Below are 20,915 nucleotides of genomic sequence, written 5' to 3'. Positions count from 1 at the left end.
AAGGGAAGGGAAAGGAAGGGAAGGGAAGGGAAGGGAAGGGAAGGGAAGGGAAGGAAGGAGAGAAATTGCTTGACAAGTCCCAAGGCTAAAATATCCCACAATTCTTGCCATGCAGCCAAAGTTACAATGCAGTTGAGCACTACTTGCTCACTGTGTCTTTGTTAAACATTTCCTCTGATTCTTTCTGACACACGCTGGGTGCTGGGCATGCTGGGAAAGGAGAGACATAAACATGAATGACAAATGGCCTCCTTCCTTAGGAGCTTTTCTCTCTTGGGGGCAGCTGTCACAGAGAGGAATAATGGCAGCCTATCCAAGGCCAAATAGAGTTAGTGCATAAAACAGAATAACCAAAGGGCTAGAGAGAAAGGCTAAGAGGGAGGGGGACTCACCAATGTCAGCTGGGGAAAAACAAAGACTCCTAGAAAAGAAATGTTCCTCTGTTTGGGCTGGAACCCAGAGGCAGAAAAGGGTCAGCCCTAACAAAGGATATAAATGTAAGCAAAAGCACAATTGTCCTTTATCAGAGAGCATGAGCGAATGCAGGGTTGCTGGAATGGTTGGAGGAGAATTGCACAAACCTCAGAACAGATGTTACGGCTAAGAGACGTGGCCTGGAAGCGTGGATGACAGGTCACTCTGCCCTGCTTGTAGGAGGTAGGTTCTCGGCCTCCTCACTGGCCCCCAAAACACAGCTTCAGAATGTGTTAGGAGCTGCGGGGCAAACTTGTTCTGGCAAAGACTCAGCCTGGAGATTCGTTTTCTCCGAGGCCTCCCTTCCTGCAGGTTTGTACCTTCTAGTCACACCTGCATGGAGACCAGACCTACTTTTTCACTTCTTCTGTTTTTTGTTTTGTTCTGAAGAGAAGCTATTTAAAATGAAATAATAAAACATAATAAAGTACAAACCAATGTGCTTTCCAAAGTTGGTTCTCAGACAAAACCTGATCCCTCAAGGAGGAGGAGCGGTAGACGTGGCTGAGCTTCAAGTTTATATAAGAGGCGCTCAGAGCTAAAACTTGGAAAGTATTTTCGATTAGATGTAACTAGAAAGGAACTCAGGCTGAAGATCCAGAGGCACCAACTAGAGACGGATGAGTAATGGATGCCTCTCTCTATAAAATATGCAGTTTCCAAACATCTGATTATTAGACACATTCGGGGCCAGGGGCAGGAATGGCAGTTCTACTTAGAACCCAAGGCAGGGTGTTTCAATAGTTGGTTGTTAATTGAATGGAAGGGCACAGTCGGCTCTCTCTCCATCATGTTCATTCTACTCTATTTCAAATCCCTTCCTCCTGACGCTAAAGTCCAACATCCTTTCGCTACCTGTGGGCCCAGTATCTGCCCTTCATTGCCCTTCATCTTCCCCTTGCTCCTCTGTTCCAGATATGTGGGGCTTTGGTTATTCTTCAACCTCCCCCTCCGAATTCTGCATTCCCAGAGTTAATCATGGACACCTTTCACCCCCCCTGCTTCTTTCAGGTCTCAAATGACCTCTCATCTGAGAGGCCTTCCCTGGACACGTTACATAAAATGGCCCCGGGGGATCCAGCATTGCCCTTCACCTCCCTCCCTGCTCTGTCTCTCTGCAGCACATAAAATCAGCTGGTATATGACATATGTCTTTGCTTGTGGCCATTCAATCACATGGAACCTCTCGGTCAGGAGAGTGCAAACATTGATTCCGGATGGGTCTCAGCCCTTGCCTGGACCTACCGGGATGAGCACCTGGTGAAATAAGGGCTGTGCATTCTCCCATCTGTGGGCAAATGAGTGGCTAGAAGAACCATGAGAGAACATAGGTCTCCTGTTCTCTGGGTCTCCGGCTTAGCTGGACACTGAATGGTTTAAACCAGTGGTTCTTAAAGCCTAGTCCTCAGACCTGGGAAGCTGTGAAAGGTTCTGCCAACTGGGAAAGTCTGGGTGTGTGGCCAGTAATCGGTTGTGGTAGACCCTCTAAGGGAATGTGGTGTCTGCTGACTGATGAGTGACAGCCACCATGAGGGATGCTCCTTTTTGTTCCTGTGATGATTGGTTTGAGGATGGCCACAAGACCCAGTGAGAAGCCACAGGAGTGTAAGACTTGCTGAGGAACGAGACTCATTCACTCCAAATAATTTAATATCACAGCTATGCAGAACATGGAGGAGGACTGAGGGCCTGCCTGACACCACGGCCAGCAGGGAGGACACACAGAGGCAAGGACAGGAAAAAGCACCAACCTAGCCACTCCCGTGAAACCATGAATTGAGCCACACGTGATGTGAAATCCACCCTGGCTCTATGTGATGATAGAGACACACTGTGTCTACCTTCCTCCAAATGACACACTCACAGCACATGTTTGCTCCAAAACATTCCTTTTCATACGACTGCATCTTCTTTTGAGGATTATGAGCCCAAGTCTGTTTGTCCCATTACCACTAACAAAAATATCTACTGAGGAGTTGAAGAGAGAAAGCAGGAGGGAAAGAAGCGAGATTTCTTAAACCAGTCCTGACTAGTTCTTAGTTAAGGGATCTCCTCTTGCATGCATTCAGGGATAATGTCTTCAGACCCTCAAAAAAGACTTCTCGGGCTGGGAAGGTGGCTCAGTGGTAGAGTGCTTTTGTTGCATGCCTGAGGCCCTGGGTTCGATTCCTCAGCACCACATAAGCAAAAAGAAAAAAGCCAGAAGTGGCGCTGTGGCTCAAGTGGTAGAGCGCTAGCCTTGAGCTGAAGAGCTGAGGGACAGCGCCCAGGCCCAGAGTTGAGGCCCCACGACCAGACCCCCGCCCCCCAAAAAAGACTTCTCCCCTAAAGTTAAAGATTGCTGTGTTACTGGCATTTGATAACAGGCCAGGCCTGTCAAGTTTCTCTACAGCTTTCTAGAACTGCAATTTTAAGGCCATGCCTAGCCGTGACTTACCCCATTTACCAGGCAACAGTTTTAGTACTCTCCTTAAGAGTATAAGTATCAAAACAAGTGGACTCCACATCTTGTTTATGTAAGCAAACAACCACCGTCTGCCAGCACTTGGGGAAGCACAGATGGATTAATAATTACGTGTGTCAACATTAACATTTGCCACTCCATCAACTCACCCCAGATACCCCAGTCCCATGAACTTACCAGTCACCCCAAGTGAACCTGGGACTATAAAGGGAGGAGCAGCCAATGGCTGAGACACGGCGGGCACACTGACCCTTCCTCCCCTCCCCCAGCACGAGTCTTGTCTAGGAAGAGCAACTGCTATATAGCAAAGGATTTCTGTGTCACTCTCGCTGGGAATTTCTTGCCCATGACATCAGCCCACTTCAAACACATACTCAAAACACCACATCTGCATTCCACAGCTGCATCTTTAACAACTCTCACTGGTTCCTCAGCCCTCTAACCTGTTCCCCCACAGAGAATTTTCCTATCAACTCTGCTTCTGCCTCTAGCCATGAACTCTGCAGCCTCTTTAGCCCTTCTGTGGCCTTCCCAACATAGTGTCACTGTGTAAGTGTTGTGTGTGATCACAGACTTAGTTCTCTTTATTAAGACTGGAATGAAAATACTAGTACTGCCAATGGCTTTGGGCTAGCCAGCAACATCCACCGGTAGTTCTTGGCAAATTAAAGCCAATGAAATGGATGTAGCTTATGGATTTGTAGTTACTCAATAAGTTCTGACACTGTGGAAAGGCACAAGTGAATTTGTATCTGTTTCTGATATAACTCACTCACAACAACATCTAGAGCATGATATGAAATAGAAATTGGTTTCTTTCCCTGGAAATCTCTAAAGCAGAAAATAATTATAATTCTCTAAACAGCCCCTAAAAACAAAAAGATACGTTTTTTGAAAAGAGAGAATAACTTAAAAGTATACAGCCTTAGATTTAAATATCCTGATGGGGGGTTGGGAAGGTGGCTCAAGTGGTAGAGCGCTTGCCTTGCATGCATGAGACCCTGGGTTTGATTCCTCAGCACCACATAAGCAAAAAAGAAAAAAAGCCGGAAGTGGCGCTGTGGCTCAAGTGGTAGAGCGCTAGCCTTGAGCTGAAGAGCTGAGGGACAGCACCCAGGCCCAGAGTTCAGGCCCCATGACCAGACCCCAAAATAAACAAACAAACAAACAAATAAGCATCCTGATGCTAGAATAATATAGAATAGACAAAAAAAATTTGTTTTTGCTTGAACTCAGGGGCCTGGAAGCTATTTCTAAGCTTTTGTACTTAGTTGGCATTCTACTACTAAAATCACAGCTCCACTTCCCAGACGAAATTTTTAATTAGAGAAAGGCAGCCATATTGCATAGTTCTCTTTAAATAACCAGTAAGACAAAATTAGTTTATGTAACATCCAGTCATTATAAAGCACAGAATTCTCTCTCCCAGCAGCTGCACAGAAATTATGGTTGAAATAAGAAAAGACTTCTCAAAAAAGTCCTTTGGAATATAAAGGAATCGTAGCATAGGGAATTCTTGCTAATCCAGAGTGTTTTAGCTCAATTTAGAGAACACAGAACATTTGGGGTCAGGGATGAGTTACCAGGATTGTGGCTGTAATGGTCAATCAAATGCTGGAAATCTGGCTCAGGCAGGGGTGGTTTCCATGCTTAGCCTCTTTCTTGCCTGGTTACCAAAGCCAAAATGTGAGTTGGGCTTCCTCACTGGTGCAGAGGGAATCCTGTATTCAGGCAAGCCTCTCACCTGGTGCCAGGCACCTAGTGAGCAACTAACTCTCTTCCAACAGTGCTGCCTACTCTTATCAGCACTGCCAGGGGTTAGTCAGCTTCCCAGAGCCTCAAGCACCAAATGCATATCCACAGTGGCTTGTATCTCCTCTTCTGAAGGCAGGGTACCCATTACCTAGAGCCCTCCATTTTCAGCCAAGCTCTCATCTTTTAACCCCAGCTTCCCAATAAATCCTCATCCTCATAGTGGCCATGTCAGGCCAGTCTCTGCTTAAGATCTTTCCTCTGAAGCTTTGATCACACAGACAAAGTGAAGATTCTAATTTCCTGGCTTCCTTTGCATATGGAAAAGCTTTTCATAGCTTGGAGCAGTCTTCGGGCCTGCATGCTCTGAGCAGGGCAGGTATGCTACCTTTGTGTTCACACGTGCTGGCTTGCTGGGATTGCCGGGGAGAAGCTAGTTTGTTCACCTCCCTCCCCCCCAACTCCAAAGGCTAGGTAGAGTCAGTGGAGATCATAAAGGATGGCCCTTTTATGATAAAAGCATGCTCAGCTCCAGGGCTATCTCCCACTTCCTTGGCTCTCTGTGCCCATTGACCAGACTCTTGAAAATCTCAAAGCTTGTAAAAGGAAGTGGAGTTTTATAGGCACATCCTGTGGATTGTTCTGGATGCTCAGACCTGTGCTCCTGGCTCCCTTTGGGCCTCTCCATCCCGCGCAAGGGAGAAGAGAAGGCCTGGTCAGTTCTGCTTCTGAGCAGGATACACTGGGCTCCCCTGTATCCAACAACAAAGCTGAATTGTACCCGGAATTTCCCCCTTCACTGGCAGGCTCCGGGGTAATTCATCTAAAAGTTACCAGGTGGTGGCTGGCCCCTCTGGAGGAAGCACCTCAATAACTCCGAAAACCTTGCCTCTGGATCGATTCCAGCTTCACCAACGACCCAGTTTATCAAGTCCATTCCTTTCTCCGGTTATGATCTTTTAAACAAGGAAGCAGGGAAACCAGTAATATAGAAGACAGACAGACAGACATGATAAATTGTAGGTAGATAGAGATATATCTATACCAAACTCATAAAGAAGTTGAATATGGACCAAGAATTATTGTTATGGTCTACCTAAGCATAAATTTAGTTTCTAATCCACTTTTGCTGGGGGAAGGGGGAACCCAGGACATCGTACATGCTAGGCAAATGCTCCACCACTTAAATCATACCCCCTACTCTTTTGTTTGTATTTCATTTTTGAAACAGGGTCTCCCTACCTTTGCCCAGATTGATCTGCAATTCCTGATGCTCCCAGTTCTGCCTCCTGAGTAGTTGGGATTACAGGCTTTATCTCCCAACCCACCTACTCATGTGTTTGCCCTGTATTTCCAGCTTACTTGGAGACTTACTGAACAAGGACAAAAGAAGCAAATGTCCTACTAGCCAAAAAAAAAAAAAAAGTCTTTACAGAAACAGCCTCAGGGTATTAATTCCTAGATGACCCACAAGACCTGGACAGATGCTTGTGGTCCCTTTATCCAAGGTGCTCCATGTATGGTCCCAGGAGATCTTCAGAAATGCAAATCTGCAAGTTCTTCCTAGACTCATTGAGTCAGCTACATAGCTCATTCTGCTCTGTGCTAAAGTTGGAGGATCAACTACTTATCCACCTGCAAACTAGCTACCTAACCACCTATATTCCTAACAATACAATAGTTAGAAGAAGCACCTCCGGTTAGGAAACAAGTAGTGAGTCAAAAGTCTGAGCTACATAGAACCCCATAGTCAGCACAACGTGCTCGCAGTTAATACTAAAATCCACAGTGTGGTGACCATCCTGACTGAGGACTTCTGAGTGGTCATAATGACTTGGCCTCTGCCATCACACCCACCCACGACTTGGTGGCCCCGATGATGAATCCAGGAGAACATCTTCCCACATGAGCCCATGCCAGACTCTCCCTGGTCAACTCTGATTTGCCCAGATGGTCTTCCACAGTTCTTCCTCTCTTGCTTCTCCTGTCTAGACCTCACTCCTCTTTTTGCCCAGCAAAATCCTGCGTGAAATGTTCTTGCTTTTGGCTCCAGGCAGCCATGCCCCTGGTAAGGGTTCTCACAGTACCCAGCCCACCATCCATCAGAAACCACCTCCCCCACCGTGGAACAAGCTCTCCCAGCTACTGTCTTCCCCATTCGATCCACACCACCAGCTGTGAGCTCAAGGCTCCCGTCCACAGCACCTTGAGCAGGGCCAAGTGTCATTATTTATTCAATCAGTTATGACTACAAGGTAATCTAAGCACTTTTCTTTGCAAGAAGTACTATATACCCATTTTAATTCATTACTGAATGATATTTATCGACTTTTAGACATGAATAAGTGACCATTCATCTAGCAAAAAGGTCTGTGAATGTAAAAAAAGGAAAAAAATTCTCAATACTTTCTTTCTCAACAAAATTGCATACAATCAAATCTTCTCTTTCCTCTCAAAGATACATGTACTGGTAATCAGGTCCCAGGCACAGGGCAGCCCAACTTTGTCCAGTGGTGGGTCAAGTCCTTACCCTGCTGCCCCTTGGCTTGACACGTCAGAGAGACCCCCCGGACTAAATGTTATACCTCCACATAAAGCACAAACAACATGCTGGGAGCCCAGAAATGCAAATTACTCTGTTCCTCTTTCACTTCTGAACAGGACCCATGGATTTAACTTGTGATTGGGAAATGTACAGAGTCCTGGATGGCCATCAAATACAGCCCAGACACAAAGTCTGGCCTGGAGCCCTGACAGGCTCCCAGACCTGCACAAGGCCCACGTGTCTTCTCTGAGAAATACTGGCTGATTTTACTGAGTCACAAAGCTGGCACAACAAAGTCCCAGCCAGCCTGTACATGGGCCAGGAGAAGCCAGCCTACACAAGGCTTTAGAATCTGAGCCATCCTGACCTCCGCTGGCTGCCTTGATTTTTCCAACAGACAGGCTGAAACCTTAGGCTCAGGCCTGTCGTTGTAAGGACAGTTAAGACCTCACCAGTACTGTGGCAGGTGGACGTGACCTCTATGGTCATTCTGTCCACTATTTATCATTTGAACTCATGAGAATCACATGGGTGAAGATGTTATCTGTAATTCACACGGCAAAGTGAACGCCCACAGAGGCTAGAACCCTGGCCGGTGACCACTGTCACTTGCTCCTTAACTTCTTCCAGGAAGGATTTATGTTGGCTTACTAAACTGCACGCAGAATAAAAGGAAGTGAACTTTTGTGAAAGCGAAAAAACTGAAACCAGATTTGAGATTTGTTTTCAAACAAAACCCATGCCCTAACATTGTGTGCAGATGATAGAAATGGGTCACAAACTTGGCCTGAGGCTGTGTGATTATCACTGGAAAATTTGTTGTTGTTATTGTTGTTGTTGGTCATAGGGCTTGAACTCAGGGCCTGGGCATTGTCTCTGAGCTCTTCTGCTCAAGGCTAACACTCTACCACTTTGAGCCATTGTGCTACTTTCACTTTTTTGACTGGTTACTTGGAGATAAGAGTCTCATTGACTTCCTTGCCCAGGCTAGGTTTGAACTGCAATGCTCAGATCTCAGCTTCCTGAGTAGCTAAGATTATAGGCATAAGCCACCAGCATCCCAGCCACTAGAAAAAAATTTTAAGGTACAGCTCATGGCCTAAAGTTCCTGTACATTTCTGTCAGGGGACAACTGTGGCTTTTCATTGAGAATGGAGTCCCTCATTTACATGCAGCATCAGATAATGCTAGTTTCTCCAGCTAATGAAAAGGAAGTGGAGCAAGAAAAAGCTATAGCACAAAGACATCTCCTAAGACATCTCCTAACCACAGCTTGCACCTTCCACAGCAACCTGGAGTTATCGGGTTAAGTGATGCTTACCTTGTTGTTTAAGAAAGCAAAGAACACAAAGCACAGGTTCCCCCTGAGCATGTGGACTGACGGGCCGTCATGTAGCCTGCCTGATGCAGTTCTGGACACAGCCCTTGTGGCCAGGTGGTGGACACTCTCACCATCCCCATTCATACATAACCTATCAATCCAGGACTTCCACAGGTGAGCACTCACCTGCCCAATGGCAGCTTGGCTGCAATGCACATTTCACAACCGTGCCACACAGCCTGGGTAACCACACAGTCATTGCTTTCTCAACGCTTCAGCCATGCCAGCTTTCTCCCTGGTCTCATGCTTCCCACCAGGGGACCTGCTGCTGCTCTTCCTGATCTCGTCTTCTCCTGGTCTTGGTGGGCTTCCTCACCTTCCCCTCCTCTCCCCCATATGTGGGCTCCACTTACAGGAGAGCTCCCCTTACAGTCTCTCCCCAATCACCTAACACAAAGTTGATAATGACCTACCCCCACCTGCCATGACCCTATTTTCTCCACTAAGCTCCTCATAATTGGGAGAAACCTTGTTTGCCATTAGTCGCCATGAATTCTTTGAAGGACGAGATTTGTCTCTCCTGTTTGGTCCTCGGTATCTACTTTCTATCACAGAAGCTGGTGCAAAAATAGATGCTCAGTTGAATGCTAGGAAAAGGAATTCACTGAAGACTGCATTCCTCCTCTGAAGCTCATGGAGGAAGCAGGACTTGGGAAAGCCTGTGTGGACGGACAGTGGTGAAATCTGGCAGTACCCATGGCAGCCTCGGCCATGTTTTTGGACCAGGTGTTCCATCGAGCCGGCTGCTAAGGCCTAGACTGAGTCCCTTCACTTCTTGGTGCCTTCATTAACAAACATCAGCCTTCTCTCCCAGGTGAGGGCTTTATACCCATAATAATGAAAACATAACCAAGTCATACCACATTGCATCCTGCTAACTGAGAAGTAATCAAGAAGTTCCCTAGGTAGCCAAGAGAAATGGGACAAAATAAATAGTGTTTTACCTGCTACAATGATTCTTGTTCAAATCTGCATGCAGGAACCTCATCTAATTGCATCTGGGAAGGTAATTTTCTGAGGACAAGCACAGCAGGGTTCTAAAATGTTTATGCTTAATCTCAGAGCAACAATTACAAAATCCAGTTGCAGTTGAATGTAGCCTGCAGCTAGGAAGCTCACCTTGAACAAAGGAGTCTGGCCTTGGCCAATGACCAGTGAGAGGCAACCTCTCAGTCCCCTGACGTCTTGTTTAGCAGTGTCTGAAAGCTTTAGTCAAGTGGCATTTAGGATGGGATTTTGGGCTCCTGTGATAACAGTTTCAATCTCCAGAGAAAGGTATTAGCAGATTAAACTTCCAACAGGGCTGGACACCAGGAAGCAATGATCAAGTCACAGTAAAAGTTCAATAAGTATTACCATGTCTTGCAGCCAGCAGGAAGTTAACACAAGCACTTCCTGCTCAAGGTGGAGAATAGCAGAGGCTCTATGTTTGGGCATCTACTTCCTGGATTTAGCCCTGAGCCTCCCTTCTGATTTCAATCCCTCCCTATATCCAACCATGCCCATCAGGATGGTGGCTTTGAATAATTGTACACATTATGGTTTAGGAAGGTGTTTAGGGGCCCTCAGCACCCCTGTGAGTAGGTTTCTATGAATTATACATTATCTCTGTAGAGAAGTTCCACTGGACAGTGGAACCAAAATTCCCACCACTTCTGGGCTACCCCATGTTTTAGGACTAGTATCCTTCTCTTTGTTTCTCTTTCTTTAATGGATAGTATTCATCTGTCTCCAGTAACTAAAGCTACACATGACAAGAGTTTAGACTCTTAAGAAAATGGCGCCCCTACCTTTCTAAGTACACATGTGCTCTTCTAAGTACACATGTGCTTTTTCTGCTTTGGCTCCCAGAAAATGGAAGTAACAAGTATGGCCCTTCAGAGCAAACCCCATTCAGACGTTTTCTGAAGGGGTTGCTTTTGATGGATCAAACTAGGAAGGTGTCCTGTGGCTGAGGGTAGATGTTTGGAAGATGAAGGAAGACCACCCTAGGGTTTTGGTCACAGCCTGACCAAAAGGCTCAGAGTCAACACACTCTGCACCACTTCTCTGCACCATACTGCATGGTACCAGGGCAGAAAGCCAGCTGTCAGGGGCATCAAAAACAAAATCCTTCTCGGAGAGCTCCAACCCAATGCAGGAGAAAGATAATAGCAGTGCAAGGAAGTTTATGTGTTCAGTAATGACCAACACAGTTGAGTTACTAAGAAACCAGAGGAAGCTAAAGTCTCCAGGTAGAACTGGAGATGGACTTTTGGCATATATCAAGAGTGAAAAGAAGGCAGATCAGGAAACAAGGACAAGTGCTTATACATTTAGTACCCTGGAATAGAAGGGGGTTGGTTTAGAGACAGGGAACCTGGTACAGCAGAGGTATCTACTGCCCCTTAGTGTTAGTGTACCTTGATTACAGAGTTACAGATTCAGTGCTAACTCAACCTACAAGCTTGATCTGTCAAAGGAAAAATTAGAAATCAGACTTCAGAATGAACATCTCATTTGATTTAGAACTCTGGTTCTGGTGGTGCTTTTCAACAGGTCATCAAGAGTCAACAAAAATGACCCAAGTATGATCTGTGAAGGAAAATGGATTTGATTTTCATTGTAGAATATCAGTTGGTATGGGGGGGGCAGGGAGGAAGGAGGGAGGGTCTGTCCTCCTGGCCTGTTCTTCTTTCTGATTTTACAATGAAGGATTCGTTTCCTCTGTTGGGGGTCTGAGTACTCCCTGGAAGGAGGCCCTTGGCAAGTCCCTGGACCCCAATATATCCAGCGCCATTGTCTTGTCCGTGTTCCAGCATTCTCCTGCAGGACCTCCCACAGCCTACCTCCCAGTACCTCTACAGGAAGGGACACATCTGTGAACCTACTGGCATCACCCCAATTCCTTACAGCTGTTTAAAAAAAATATACTGCATGGAAAGAAAAGAACATTTCCTAGCCAGAGCATCCCCAGACATCTTCCCAAACTAACTGAACAAGTGGGCAGGGCTTTAGCCCAGGAGAATTGCAGCCCATGGTGGAGCCAGCAGGAAGACAGTGCCAACATGCCTGGGTCTGGGCAGGCCTAGGCTTTGGCCTTCGCCTGCATTGTCCTGACTTCTCTGAAAGGCAGCGCTGTCTTGACCTGGGGTCTTGGCTTACTGGTAGGCTACATTCACTTGCAAATAGGTCCTCCTGCATGTGTCTCTTCTCAGAGTTCCAGCAAAGCCCAAAGCTCCACAGACACAAAGGGCAGAGGGCTTTCTTCTTCCCCAGTCTGACCACACAGCACCAATCCTAATGACTATGCCCAGCCCGAGTGGACAGACGGGAGGTGATGGGCTACCGAGGATCCCAAAAACTCTCTGTGGTGTGGATGGGCCTATTCCTCCGGGATGTTTTTGGCTGGCATTTGGGACACAAGACAGAAGCAACATGAGGTTAAGGGAGGGAGATAAAAATGAGAGATGAGAAAAGAGACATGAATACACTCAACACAGTCCCCAAGGTGAGGAGGGGTGGAAAGTGAGGGAGACACACATGAATCCAACTTGCTCTCACAATAACTTTCCCACATCATACACCCCAGCCCCTCAAGCTACCAGAAATTGCTCACAACACATCAATGAATAATGCAAAAATACAATTAAGAGGGATTATCTGACATAAAGAAAAAACAATTAGTAAAGCTAAGATTTAAGACGTGTTATCAACAGTTAATACTTTTGCATGGTATGTTACTAAATTACTTCAGACCCAAATGCATTTAATTGGTTAATTAAGGCAAATTATTCTGATTATAAAGAATTTGATCAGATACCCAACTTTTATACTAAATTAGCCAAGAGGGGTCAAATTGATATGTGAATAGAAAATTAGCAAAGTCTGAAAGTTTCCTGAATCAAGAGAACAAGTAAGTATTGGCTAGTCATTTCTTACATTCACTTACAAAGAGGTCATTTTTTTCAAGTATTTAAAGAATGGACAGTTTACTATTGAAATTGTTGAATTAGTAAAGAATCAAAAATAACATGAGAATATTAAGGCCATGCTATGTTGAAAGTCTGGCTCGGAAAAGTTAGAATTATTGCTTTGACTCTATAGAAAGCACACTCTCATATTGATAAAGAACTTTGTTATGGAATATTCCACATATTCTGTGTTTAAGAAACTCAAACACAGTCATACCTGAGAGCTGTGTCCTTCAAGGAAAATGCAGGTATTTCTTTGAAGGATGAAGGGAAAATAAAAAGAATCAAATTCCAGTGCAATTTCTATAAATAATAGCTCATGATATCAAAGCAACACTCTTTAGTCCTATGAAGACTCACATAATTATCTACATATTTATATATTATTATATTTAGATTATGCATATAATCATCACAGCCACAGTCTGGATTATATTTTCATCTTCATTTTAGTTTTTCTTTTCTCTTTTTGGTCCGTGTGGGGCTTGAACTCTGGGCCTGGGCGCTGTCCCTGAGCTCTTCAGCTCAGGGCAATCGCTCTACCACTTGAACCACAGAGCCACTTCCTGTTTTCTGGTAGTTAATTGGAGATAAGAGTCTCATGGACTTTCCTGCCTGGGCTGGCTTTGAACCTCCAGCTTCAGATCTCAGCCTCCTGAGTTGCTAGGATTACAGGCATGAACCACCGGCACATGGCTCATTTTAGTATTTCTGAAGCTTGAAATATTCAAACAAATCATTTGCAATGTATCAGGCAAAAATGAACAGATATGGGATGCTATATGATTGATCACTGGGTTGGTTTTTTTTTTTCTTCAAGACAAAAGCAACACATTTTTACATGATTTCGATGTGATTTTGATTTTGTACTACCTCTTTCAGCTTCATAAGAGAAAAATGGTTCATTTTTTTTTAAAGCACTGCAAGGAGTCATCAGTAAGATTCTATCACATGACCGCTCCATGAGAAGAAAGGGCATCAACAACGGGTCAATGGGGGGTCGGGGGGGGGCTGGTTGGAGAAGGAGATTCCCAGACAGAAAGGCAGGAACACAGTTCTGCCTTCCCTGTGCCAGCACCACACCGCCCACAGCCTTTGGTCCTCAGAGCAGCAGTGCTAGCCAGAGCCTGCTGTTATACCAGTGCTCCAGAGCTCAGTAGCTGCCCAGATCCCACAGCTGGCAAGTGGCAGAGTTGGGGCTGGTGCAACTTTTGGTGTTCCCTGCTCCCTCGGTCTCCTTCTCAATCTACTTCTTCTCCCTAGAATCCTTGAGGTTTGATCCAACCTGGAGCTCTGCTGAGAGGAGAATTCTCTTTCTGTTACTCCATGCTGTCTTCTTGACACATCTGTGCTCACCCACCATTTACCCAAAATGCCTGAGGCTGCACCTTCTGGGGAGGAAGACCAGCGATCGAGGGCCTGCTGCCCCCAGGATGGTCTAGATCGCTCCTCTAGGGTCCTTGGCCCTTTCCATGGAAGGGAGCTCTGCCACCACACTGTGCCACTGAGGAACAGAGTCCTGGCCACATCCATCCTCAAACCTCCTCGCACAAAGACCCCAGGAGCATACCATGACTCAGGACATCAGACCACTGACACAGACTAGATACCCCTGCCATGATGTTGCCAGCTATATGCATAACCCTTCAGGGCAGGGCCACTTGACAACCAAGAAACTCTGATGCTCTATGCTCTTGAGTGTCTAGGTTGCTTCTCACGACTTCTGCCAAGGTGTTCCTCATATTCTCGCTAAGACCAAGTAAATCACTGAAGATGAAAGAAATGGAGATTTGGAAAAAGGAGTTGAAGTTTGTGGGTCTGCTCCTCCATATTTGTCCTTTCAAATGGGAAAAACACAAAAGGTGCAGGTTTGCAGGGTCTTTCCCCTTCTCTTTTAGGTGGAGAGCCCAATCTGAATCTGCAATGGGTGGGAGCTTCCAGTAGCACTCCATTCTTACTTACATCTCAATTACAGTGGAAGACACTCAGGAGATGGTGATGAAGGCACTCACCATGTGCAGGAGTATGAGAATGGCACCTCTTTAAGGCAGGCTTCCTGCAAAGTTGGACTGAGAACAGGTATCTCTGTTCCAAGGTTGAGCTCTGAGCCCTGAAGACCACAAAGCTCTCAACTGCTGTGCTCCCCTGCTTTGTACCAAAAGGTCACATGCCATTTAGGTTCACAATGAAGTGAGTGGAGTTTTCATTCCTAGTGTAGTCTGGACCAACCAGGCCCCTGACATCATTCACAGGGATCCTGCAAGTTTACAGAAAGGGGGCAGGGCTACTTGAGGGGATGGTACAAGTTGAGAAGCATTCATATTATAACAGGAAAAGGGCCTGAGGAGCTGAATGGATGACTTGGAGCCAAATGACTTGGCAGATCCAGCCTCGTTCATGGATCCGCGATGACAGAGACAGTCTTTTTTCCACCCTTCATAAAACTTTATCTTTTATGTCTAAAGATCAAGTTTTTTTCAAATTAAAAAGACCACATTTAATGAGTGCTAGGGGAAATGGACTGGTGGCAATTAAAGGGTAAAAATAACCTCAGTGGTTACAGACCACAGGAGTTTCCTAATTTTAAGAGGCACGGGCAAAAAACTTAAACAAGGCCTTTCGGGCTGTGTGTGTGTCTCATGTTTCCTGCATACCCCCTGTGGTTAAAGTTACAGGCAGGCAGAGCTCTTGAACCCGTGGGATTGTGTAGTTAATGGAAATACAACAGGCCAGATTCACCAGTGCACAAATGTAACCTAGGAGCATGTAAGTCAAACACAAGCCTCCTTTGCAGCCAGCTGTTCATGTGGAAGGGAGCTCCGAGTAGGCTCTTCTTCATGCCAGTCCTCCTTTCCTCCAACCTAGAGCCCTGTTCTACTGTCCTCTACCTCTGCATACCAAATTGCAGAGATAGTTTCCCTTCGCTTCCTTATTTTCCCTGTGCAGATTCAGTCTGGGCTAAACCATGAGCCCTTCCTCAGACCTGGAATCACCAGTCAAGATGTCTCAAACACTCAGAAGTAGCCTGAGATTCCATTTCAGAAAGCCACCTCCACCCTGCAATATTGAGACCTGGACCAGAATTTGGTGAGCCTTCCTGAATCCTAGAGTCAGGCTAGAAAACCCTAGGGTATAACCAGCTTCTCAAACATGTGGACATCAAATTATTATCTATGAAAGATCAACCTGGAATACATCCTAGCATTCCCCGATTTGGTGAATCACATCAGCTGTGGAACAGAAAGAAGGGAGAACCTTTACACCATACATTGGTATCTTGTTTCTCATACCAGCCATGACTCATTCCACTGTGTTCAATGTCAAGTCTATCCTTGGTCCATTACCCAAATTGAGCCACCAGCACTCTGAGCTTACCGGTAGAAAGTGGCATAGTCCACTGTTGAGTGGCAGGTTTGAAATTCCCACGACTTGAGCTTCTGGCATTCTCGGTGGGCTCGGAGCTTTACCTTCACAGTCCCTTGACACAGCTCCGGCATGGGTTTCCTCTGAGGTCTGTTACAGAACTCATTAGACTCTACCCTCCAGGACTCAGCAAAGTCATCCACATCGAACTTGAAGTTTCCATCTCCACCAATCAGGTCATCACGCTTATGTCCATTGTAGTTACCACAGAGACCACACAGCTTGCCCTTGAGGTGTGGGGCAGCCATGACCTCCACAAAACTGTCCCCATCCCAGGATATTTCCAGACCTAGAGGAGAAGGAATAAAGGGGATTAAATACGCTGGAATCATCTGCCAAATGTACATACTTGCATACCGTATGGACGGTTGTCAGGTCCTAACAGGCAACACCAAGGATCTGTAATCTCACCACCTTCAATAGCATACAAACTACATGTATCTCTCACTTATTAAAGGTGAATATTTTCAGTTGCATGGATTTGCCCTCATAAACATCCATCGGTTTTAATCCCGATAGATAGTGGCCTCATTGACCACACCACGCTAGGGTTTATTTATTTATTTTCTACATCTCTTAGTCAAACTTATGCCTTCATTGATCCAGTGATGAGCATAACATCAAGAGGGAAAGAAGCACAGAGAGTCATTTTCATTTTGTTTTTCAATTTAGAAATCCTCCTAGATAATTATTTCTCTACATGTCAAAGAAACGTTTTCTAATTATGTGTCACAATGGAAACATTACAACAATAGCTAGGTGCAGAGTACATCCTCTTCAAAGGACAGCAGTCACAGAAATGAAAACAATTGGGTTGTCACTGTTGTGCAGTCATTCCTGAGATGTGGAACTCTGACCTAAGTTCTTTCGGGGGAGTAATTTGGAAGCCCTTCTACCTGGCCTCCACCTTGGGGTAGAGGCATATAGACTTCAAGAACATGGGCCAAAGTTCTTAATGCTTCCTTGCTCATCAAGGAAACTATCTTCACTTCAGAGGTACAGGATATAAACCCTTCTTGGTTGGCTGAACTGATTACCTAAAATATCACAAGGTTTTTCTGAAAATAAACACATGTCTCCAGAAATGCCATCTTACAACTTGGTAGCCAAAGACCCCCTCAAGCTAGAGATAATTCTAATTAGAAGTTCACTCTCAAATCCACTATGAGACTGGGTAAGAAGATGCTTTCCACCAAAGAAAGGAAATCTTCGTGAAAAGACTTTTGAGGTGCAACCCAAGCAAGAGACAAAAATTTTCTAGTGGTTCTTTATGGCTTACATATGTATTGAAAACGAGAATGCTTTGCCTCTGTTCCTGAAAGATGAATATTTCCAGAAGTTGGGGGACCAGGTGGCAACAGGTGGGAGGGGGGAAGGGAAGGAGAGGGGCGGGGATTAAACAGAGTGAAAGAGAGGACTTGGCTGTTGTTGGGATGTGATGCTGGCATAAAGTCACAACATCAGAACAATGCAACAGACCACCCAAAGGGAAGACCTGGAAGGCAATACTTGAATCTGAACATGGTCTTAGAAGAGAGAAGGCTAATCATATAGATTTCCCTTGAACAAGTCTCACAACTGGCATGAGACTGAGCTGGTTTAAGGAAAGCTGTTGATAGGACAGGCCAGTGGTCTAGAACTGAGTTTACTGGGGCGAGGGAAAAACAAAACAGGAAGCCAGTGCTTCATGGGGAAGGAACCCAGGGACCAGAGTCTGACTCCAATGGTAGAGTCAATCTCATACTTTCAGAATAAGGCTGAGTTAAGTAGATTAGAAAAAACAGTTAAATAGATTGGAAAAAGTAGCCAGAAAGGTCCTGGGGATGTGTCACTTGAGGATAATCTGGTGCAGAGAACACAGTAACAGGACTGGGAAAGAAGAGAAGAGAGAGCATGTGAGCGGCCCCGCTCACCAGGCCACCCACCCACATGGCCCTCTGTGAGAACATGGTGTGGACCTTGACAACCACAATTGTCACATAAAACAGTTTCCATGTTCTCATACCCCGCCATCTACTAGGATGTGAACAAATGACCCTTGTAATGTGGGTCCATGGAATCCACAAAGCCCAAGAAATTGAGAGTTTCATGCTAGTTAAGACCCTGAAATAATCGGTCAGAAAGAAAATAGGCAAACTATAAAATGATTTGTAATACGCTCTCCGAGGTATAGAAGAAACTTCGCCTCATGAGCCTGCAGCCAGGCAGTTACTCTGCAAGAGAAATGAGGGAAGAAAATCAATTCCATACAAAGTCTAACTTTTAGTGCATAATTCCAAAGACTTTCCATGTTGCAAAATTTTCCAAACTACAAATCTCTTTCCTAGACAGCAAGCAAATACCATCATTCCAAGTGCCATGAGCAGTCGAGAATTTACACCTAAAAGTGCTCCAGTGTCATTTCTGACAATGATAGAATAAATCTGAAACTTTGGGAAAATGAATCAATGGAAACTCAACTCACAGGGAGAAAGCCCATCAATGTACTCTTTCTCGGAGTGACTGGAGGTCTGTGCGTGCTTGGAAAGATGCAGACCCTCTGTGTTCAGTAAAATCTTCTGCAAATTCAGGACATCTCATTCATAACACATGGTCCCCAAATATGAGGGTCATTTGTAATTCACTCTCCATTCTTCATTCTTATTCTTTAAGACGATTATCACTGTCTAGTGTCCAGTCACCAGGAGAGGTGACTTACCTTACCCCAGACAATTGTGCCTACTGCTGTATGGGTGACATGTGTCATCACATGAATACTGGTTTCCTCCTCTAACAGAGAAAGATCCATGCAAAGCCAATCACAGTCGTGAAGGGCAGGAATGTAGTAAGTAGTAATTCAGGGCACTGCTCTTCTAAATGAGATCTTAAATAGGCATTGGAAGAGAGGAAAACATTGCGAGGTTGGGGAGGAATCACCCTCTCCACAGCTGGGATGACTTTCCTAGTTCTCCACATGAGAAATTGGGTAGAAATAACTGGCAGCTTCGGAGACTAAAGCGGAAACACATGTGCCATCTGGGGATGTGAGCTGCCACCACATTCCTTCCACGTTAGTGAAGCTTCTAGTGTTCTCTGCTCCCCACCTGGCTCTTCACCCTTCAGATAGGAGAGCCGCCGCCAGCCCACTCGCTCAGGCTGTGGTTGGGGTGTGTGCGTCCTGTTCTTTGCTTTTGGACCTGTAGATTTTTGTATCCCTTTTCATAGACAATAACCAAAGCAGCCATGATCCCAAACCAAAACAAACCCCAAATCTACAGATACACTGTAGCCATGTGGAAAAAAATGGAGGATTGTCTGATCTATCCCCCACCCAAAGGGAATGGGAAGCAGGATGCACTGGCAGGATTCAAAGTGTCCAGACTGGCCAAAAATGAAATACAAGGCCAAGTTCCTCGTGCACTGCTTCCAAGGTAACTGTATCAGGTAGAGTTGATGAAAGCTCAGATGGTGCATAGATAGATAGATAGATAGACAGACAGACATACATACACACACACACACACACACACACACACACATATGTCTGCTAAATGCCAAGTGTTGGGGCAATGTGCAATCGAATAACCCTTGGTTCCAGGGTAGCAGGTAAATAGTGGCATTCTAATTCCACCCAAACTACACTGATGCTCTGCCAGATTCAATCATGGAGCACTAAATCTGTAAACCACAGGTGCAAAGAGCCATCCCTCCGCTCCCCTTCCAGATACAGGCTACAAGGAAGCAGGCGCTTTGAAGACAGTACCCTTTGATCACACAAAGCTTATGGAATAATGCAAAACACTACCAAAGAACAACACTCTAAGGAAATACGGAGATATTTCAAATAGACAATAGATGATGAAGAAACTCTCCCTAAGGTGTAGTTCAATCGGACATGGCTAGACAAGGCTGAAGCACAATTGTCTGGAAACCCAGAAGGGCAAAGTGAAAGTCAAGTGCTTCATCCCTAGGAATGAAGGAGGAATATTGCATGATTTGTGTGCTACAGGCTACAGAAAATTGTTCAGCTGGGTGTTATGGGAAGAGACATGGGAAAAAAAAAAGAAAATATAAAATGGAATCCAAGGTTTTGAATAGCTAAACTCACTAATCTCATTATGATATTTATGATCTATTATTGTTTTCTCAGCTGCCTCATCCTCTTGTTCATTTTTATGACATGGAAGCTTCAGGAAGAGGCTTTGCCAGTCCTGCATGAAACAGCATGGAACCTCCTGGGCTGTGAGTAATCTCCAGTACCCAGGAGTCCTTTGAGAAAGGAGCCCAGGGTTGACTAATAATTTCCATATCAGTGGACTCCCTTGTGTTCTGCTGGCTGGCAAACAGATAGACAAGGTGCTTCTAATTACTTCTATATAACACTTGGGCTTACTTAACACTGGGCCCCAAACTTTTGCCTCCTTTAAAGAAATGAGCTGGGATCTGTATTTGCCAGGGTGCTGTGTCTTTTAGATACAAAAACAGATGTCTGAATTGTCCTGAACAGGACATAATCCTTCTAGATGAATGAGGAGAGCTTTGCATACCTGCCTGGTGAAGATAGGAGGTTTTCACCTTTTCTGAACTTCCCCATGCATGAATCCTTAACATTGTCTTGTAGAAATGATGATTTACTCACTGAATAAAACCTCCCAGGACTTCACCTACGCTACTTTCCTTTCTTTGACTACACTGCCATGCCATGGACTTAAAATCCATTTATCAAAATATATTTTGGCTTGAAGGGGAACAATGACGAGGATTCTGAAGTTCCAACAGAAATGGTCTCTACAGACCCTCCAGGGTGCCTGGTAGAGCTGTTTCAAATGATTCCCTTCTAGATGCTGACAACCCAGGGAACTGGATCTGGATTGATGCCATGATACTACTCACTGTGAGCACTCCTGTGTGCTGAGTCTGTTCTCAGCAGATGAGAAGCAGAAG

The 20,915-nt window shown here is 45.2% G+C and overlaps 1 protein-coding gene across 1 annotated transcript in view; it reads right to left on the bottom strand.

Moving 5' to 3' along the window:
- The window catches only part of Bmper (BMP binding endothelial regulator), a 222,671-nt gene that overhangs the window by 54,992 nt on the left and 146,764 nt on the right, over positions 1–20,915 (bottom strand). Inside the window, exon 14 of the mRNA XM_013035143.1 lies at positions 15,945–16,281. Within this exon, the coding sequence (XP_012890597.1) occupies positions 15,945–16,281 (337 nt within the window). The remainder of the gene's footprint in view (positions 1–15,944; positions 16,282–20,915) is intronic.

This window comes from Dipodomys ordii, unplaced genomic scaffold (assembly GCF_000151885.1).
Source record: "Dipodomys ordii isolate 6190 unplaced genomic scaffold, Dord_2.0 Scaffold205, whole genome shotgun sequence".
In the NCBI taxonomy this organism is placed as follows: Eukaryota; Metazoa; Chordata; class Mammalia; order Rodentia; family Heteromyidae; genus Dipodomys; species Dipodomys ordii.
Note: the sequence above shows the minus strand (reverse complement) of the source record. Positions and strands in the feature narration are given on the sequence as shown.